The 6,203-nt window shown below is 58.1% G+C and overlaps 1 protein-coding gene across 1 annotated transcript; it reads left to right on the top strand.

Moving 5' to 3' along the window:
- Positions 1 to 1,195: 1,195 nt before the first annotated feature.
- TGFA (transforming growth factor, alpha) lies at positions 1,196 to 5,519 on the top strand (the record flags this gene model as incomplete). Its single annotated transcript, XM_009081279.1, has 4 exons — positions 1,196 to 1,249; positions 3,315 to 3,432; positions 5,167 to 5,316; positions 5,410 to 5,519. Coding segments are annotated over 4 exons (432 nt in total), but the record flags the coding sequence as incomplete, so codon positions are not given.
- Between the last annotated feature and the right edge of the window lie 684 nt (positions 5,520 to 6,203).

Raw genomic sequence — 6,203 nt, 5'->3', positions numbered from 1 at the left:
CCCCAGTGGCTGTGTCCCTGCTCCCTCGGCTCATCCCGTGTCCCCTCTTGCTCTGCTTCCCACTCCTGTGGCTCCAGAGCTCTCCACCTTGGGGTGCTGAGCCACAGGTTTCCCACCTGTCTGAGCATCCCAATCCCTCATCTGGCCCCCAGGCAGGATCAGATCCAGGTGCTCCATGGGGAGAGGATTCCTGGAACCACAGTGAGCAGAGCAGATCGGAGCATCCACTGGGAATATCAGGGAGAAGGGGAACCCCCTCCAGCCCGGTGTACACCCGAGGGCTGCCAAGGGCTGGGCTGCAGCCAAGGGGAAAATTGGAGCAGGGAACAAGCTGCAGTGATAACGGAGAGTTGGGAGATGCCAGGAGACAGTGGAGCTGAGCCCTGTGCTGTGGGGGAGAACGGGAGGCTGGGAATTAGCTGGAGGGAGTAGCTGTGTGTGTGTCCATCAGAAAGGCTTGGGAATTCTTGGGAAAACTGCTGCTGAGAGCTCAGCCCTGGGCTCAGCCAGGATTTACACGGAGACACATGGCGAAGAGGCACTGCTGGGGTGGAGCTGTGTCCAGGCAGGATGGACAAGCTGGAACACTGGAGAGGGAATGATAGAGCCACCCCATGGCACAGGGATAACACCTGGTGTGGAGGTGCACAAGATTTGGCACAACCAGGAGCAAGGAGAGAGGCCAAAGTATCATCCAGCGACAAGCCAAAAACGTGGGAAAGCCTGGGATGAGATGGGACAATTTCTATTTCCATGGGAGGAAAATCCCTGAGGTCTGCAACAAAACGAGGGAAGCAGTGGCTCATTCCTGCAGCTCCAGTGATCTCTGCAGCTCCAGGGTTGCTGGGATTTGCTGGATGTGGAGCCCGAGGGTCTGTCTCCCTCCTGTCGCCTTTCTGCGCCGTTCGATGAAATCCATGCAGGAATTTGGGTCAAATCCAGGGAAGGAGCTGCTGCCCTCAGCTGGCTCCATGCTCTGGGAAGGCTCATAGCCAGGGAAGCCACTGGGATGGCTCAGGGGGGTCATTCCAAGCCTGCCCAGACCCACAGTTTGTTCTCCATAGTTCTGTCTGCACAGGGAATTCCTTAAAAAATCTTGGAGTGCTTTTAGTTGACCCCCCCAAGGTGTCTCCAGCCCCCTCAGCTTTTTTGGGGGGGCACAGTGTGGCTGACCCTCATCTCTGCCCTCTCCCAGGTGTCCTGCTCACAGCCTGCCATGCCATGGAGAACACCACAGCAGCCTGGAATGGTGAGTTTTCCAGTGGGAATTGTGGGGTGTTCTCATTGCCAGCCTGCCTGGGATCAGCCAGATGGATCCTCCCAGGTGGGATCCTGCCCCTGCAAGGACTTGATCCCCAAGGGAAAACCAGGAATGGGGCTGTGTGATAGGTGTTGTCCATGCACCTTGTGTGGAGGGGGGCAAAATTCCTGCAAATTCCCAGTGCACGGCCACTGGGAAGTGTGATCCCAATGGGAAGCTGCTGGTGCCTGACACCAGCTCCTGGTGGCACCGGGAGATAAATTGACTCATTCATGGAAGGGGCACAAAGAGCTGTGGCAGCACAGAGCCCTTCAGGCTGTCCTGGGAAGGGCTGTGTGCAGGCAGGAATGGGAAACCCTTTCCTTTGGGGCTGGAAAACCCTTTCATTTGGGGCTGGGAAAACCCTTTCCTTTGGTCTGGAACCACCTCCCTTTTGGGGCTGGGAAAACCTCCTTTTGGGGGCTGGAAACCCTTTCCTTTGGGGCTGGAAAACCCTTTCCTTTGGGGCTGGGAAAACTTCCCTTTTTGGGACTGGGAAAACCTCCCTTTTTGGGACTGGGAAACCCTTCTTTTGGGGCTGGAAACTCTTTCCTTTGGGGCTGGAACCACCTCCCTTTTGGGGCTGGGAGAACCTCCTTTTTGGGACTGGGAAAACCTCCTTTTAGGGGCTGGGAAAACTTCCCTTTGTGTCTGGGAAATGAGATGGTTCAATGGCATTGCTTGGGAAGCATGAAGGGGAATGGTGCTAGGAGTCCTTGGAGCAAATCCCTGTGGCTGGGCAGGCACTGGCACCCTGAGGATTCTGGCAACCCCTTTCCTGATGGATGTGTGCCCAACCTCCTTTTGGGACTGGGAAACTTCCTTTTGGGGCTGGAAAAATGGGATGATTCAATGGCATCATTGGAGAAAGTGATGCCAGGAGGCTTCAGAGCACCCTGAGGATGTTGGCAGTGCCTTTCCCGATGGATTCATGCCCATATGGGGAGCTGGAGGGCAGGGGCTGCTCCGAGGGGACACCACAGGGACAGGGATGGATCGGGAAGGAGGAGGAGGAGGAGGAGGAGGTTGCTGCAATGTGGCCAACAGCTGTGAGTGCCGAGGCTGAACGTGAGCCAGGACAGCCTGGGAATCAGCCCTGGAGCTGACACCATCCCTGCTGGTGCTGGGGGGCTTGGATCCCAGGATGGGGGGCTCAGATCCCAGGATAGGGTGCTTGGATCCCAGGATGGAAGGCTCAGAGCCAAGGATGAGGCACATAGCAGGCACAGATTCAGCTTTGTGGGTGAAATCCCCCCCAAAAAAGGATGTTTTGGTGGGATATTCCAGCTGGAGGCAGGAGTTTGGTCCCTCCTGGGATAGATCCATCCCTAGAGATGGAGGTGTTGGGATTTCCCTGGCAAGGCACAGATTTTGGCAGCGATTCCCACTGGGAACTCCAAACTGCAGCTCCTCACAGATGCTGCCACCAGCTCCAGCACCTCCAAACTTCCCCCATGCCTCTTCCCACTGGAATTTGGGAACAATCCCCTTCCGAGCCATCCTGCTCCATCATTCCTTGCTTAGCCTCCCCATGGACCCGGAAGCATTTCCACATCCATGGGTTTAATTACCCTGTGCTGCCATAAATTCACAGCACAGGAACTTGAGGTGGCTTTGAAACGACAGCGATCGGATGTGCTTTATTCCCGGGATAATCCCGACGCAGGATATTTGTTTCCCGTGGCTGCTGCGGAGGATAATTCAAACCAGCATTGGGATGTAATGGGAAACAGGATCCAGCAAAGCCACTGGATCTGTCGGAGCTGCCACCAGTTCTGACGCTGTTTAACTCTCTCCTCCTCTGCTTTAAGCTCTTTAGGAAATTCCTTGAGGATTATTTTGGTGCTGGGTTAAGTAGGGCCTGTCTGGGCTCCTTTGGGTGCTCTCTATCCCATGTGGGGATCCCAAAAATAAAGCCATCCAGCCCCAAGGCAGAGCTGCTGAGCCTGGGTAGGTGCTGGCTGGGCAGAATTCCCAAAAAACAGTTTTCTCCCTGTTTTTCCCACAGCTCCAGGAGCACCAGTGGCAGCAGCAGTGAGGTCTCACTTCAACGACTGTCCCGACTCCCACAGCCAGTTCTGCTTCCATGGCACCTGCAGGTTCCTGGTGCAGGAGGACAAACCTGCGTGTGTGTAAGTGCTGGGAAAACGTCCAGGATGCAGCTCCTGGTGCATCCTTGGTGTCTTCCCTTTGCTGTGCCGTGGGGATCCCAAAAAAAAACAGGCTGAGCCTGGTTCTGCTCAGCTCCCTGAGTCCTGCACACTCCAGTGTCCATTCCCTGGGTCCCCTCCCTGAGCTGGTTCCAGGGCTGACTCCAATGTCCATTCCCTGTGTCCTTTTTCCCGGGCTGATTTAAAAAAAAACAGGCTGAGCCTGGTTCTGCTCAGCTCCCTGAGTCCTGCACACTCCAGTGTCCATTCCCTGGGTCCCCTCCCTGAGCTGGTTCCAGGGCTGACTCCAATGTCCATTCCCTGTGTCCTTTTTCCCGGGCTGATTTCAGGGCTGACTCCAATGTCCATTCCCTGTGTCCTTTCTCCAAGTGGCTCCTCAGTCCTGGAGTTGACTCCCATACCCATCCTGTGTATTCCTTGTCCAAGTGGGTCCCAGGGCTGACTCTGATGTCCATCCTATATGTCCTTGGGGCTGACTCCAGTGTCCATCCCGTGTGTCCCTGTTCCCAGGGTTGACTCCAGTGTCCATCCCCTGTGTCCCTGTTCCTGGGGCTGCCTCCAAATTCCATCCCCTGTGTCCCTGTTCCCGGGGCTGACTCCAGTGTCCATCCCCTGTGTCCCTGTTCCTGGGGCTGCCTCCAAATTCCATCCCCTGTGTCCCTGTTCCCGGGGCTGACTCCAGTGTCCATCCCCTGTGTCCCTGTTCCTGGGGCTGCCTCCAAATTCCATCCCCTGTGTCCCTGTTCCCGGGGCTGACTCCAGTGTCCATCCCCTGTGTCCCTGTTCCTGGGGCTGCCTCCAAATTCCATCCCCTGTGTCCCTGTTCCCGGGGCTGACTCCAGTGTCCATCCCCTGTGTCCCTGTTCCTGGGGCTGCCTCCAAATTCCATCCCCTGTGTCCCTGTTCCCGGGGCTGACTCCAGTGTCCATCCCCTGTGTCCCTGTTCCTGGGGCTGCCTCCAAATTCCATCCCCTGTGTCCCTGTTCCCGGGGCTGACTCCAGTGTCCATCCCCTGTGTCCCTGTTCCTGGGGCTGCCTCCAAATTCCATCCCCTGTGTCCCTGTTCCCGGGGCTGACTCCAGTGTCCATCCCCTGTGTCCCTGTTCCTGGGGCTGCCTCCAAATTCCATCCCCTGTGTCCCTGTTCCCGGGGCTGACTCCAGTGTCCATCCCCTGTGTCCCTGTTCCTGGGGCTGCCTCCAAATTCCATCCCCTGTGTCCCTGTTCCCGGGGCTGACTCCAGTGTCCATCCCCTGTGTCCCTGTTCCCAGGGCTGACTCCAAATTCCATCCCCTGTGTCCCTGTTCCCGGGGCTGACTCCAGTGTCCATCCCCTGTGTCCCTGTTCCCAGGGCTGACTCCAAATTCCATCCCCTGTGTCCCTGTTCCCGGGGCTGACTCCAGTGTCCATCCCCTGTGTCCCTGTTCCTGGGGCTGCCTCCAAATTCCATCCCCTGTGTCCCTGTTCCCGGGGCTGACTCCAGTGTCCATCCCCTGTGTCCCTGTTCCTGGGGCTGCCTCCAAATTCCATCCCCTGTGTCCCTGTTCCCGGGGCTGACTCCAGTGTCCATCCCCTGTGTCCCTGTTCCTGGGGCTGCCTCCAAATTCCATCCCCTGTTTCCCTGTTCCCGGGGCTGACCGGGTGTCCCTCCGTGTGTCCCTGTTCCCGTGTCTGACCCGTGCCCCGTGCGGCGCAGGTGCCACTCGGGGTACGTGGGCACGCGCTGTGAGCACGCTGACCTCCTGGCCGTGGTGGCAGCCAACCAGAAGAAGCAAACGATCACAGCTCTGGTGGTGGTGGCCGTGGTGGCCTCAGTGCTGCTCATCATCGTCTGCGTCCTCATCCAGTAAGTACCCAGAGCTGGGAGCTTGGCACCCCTGGGTGCCCGAGGAGCATCCCTAGGACCCCCCATTTCACTGCCCCTTCCCTGCCCTTCCAGCTGCTGTCGGCTGCGGAAGCGATGCCCGTGGTGCCGGGAGCCTGGAGGTGGCCAGGAGAAACCAGGGGGGCTCCTGAAGGGTGGCACCTCCTGCTGCCACGCCGAGACAGGTAAGGAGACACCTGAAAGGTGGCACCTGGTGCCATGCTGAGATAGGGAAGGGACTGAGGTCACCTCCTGGTGCCACCCTGAGACAGGGAAGGGACTGGAGATTCCTCCTGGTGCCATCCTGAGACAGAAAAGGGACATGGGGACACCTCCTGGTGCCACCCTGAGACAGGGAAGGGACTGGAGATTCCTCCTGGTGCCATGCCAAGACAGGGAAGGGACTGGAGACAACTTCTGTTGCCACACTGAGACAGGTAAGGGGCAAGGGGACACCTGAAAGGTGGCACCTGGTGCCACCCTGAGACAGGGAAGGGACATGGGGAACTCTTGGTGCCATGCCAAGACAGGGAAGGGACATGGGGAACTCCTGGTGCCATGCCAAAACAGAGAACAGACTGGGGTCACCTCCTGGTGCCACACCGAGACAGGTAAGGGGCGAGGGGACACCTGAAAGGTGGCACCTGGTGCCACCCTGAGACAGGGAAGGGACATGGGGAACTCTTGGTGCCATGCCAAGACAGGGAAGGGACATGGGGAACTCCTGGTGCCATGCCAAAACAGAGAACAGACTGGGGTCACCTCCTGGTGCCACACCGAGACAGGTAAGGGGCGAGGGGACACCTGAAAGGTGGCACCTGGTGCCACCCTGAGACAGGGAAGGGACTGGAGATTCCTCCTGGTGCCAT

This window comes from Acanthisitta chloris, unplaced genomic scaffold, assembly GCF_000695815.1.
Source record: "Acanthisitta chloris isolate BGI_N310 unplaced genomic scaffold, ASM69581v1 scaffold25468, whole genome shotgun sequence".
Taxonomy (NCBI): Eukaryota; Metazoa; Chordata; class Aves; order Passeriformes; family Acanthisittidae; genus Acanthisitta; species Acanthisitta chloris.
The sequence above is the reverse complement of the archived record's forward strand: the minus strand, read 5'-3'. Positions and strand labels throughout refer to the sequence as shown.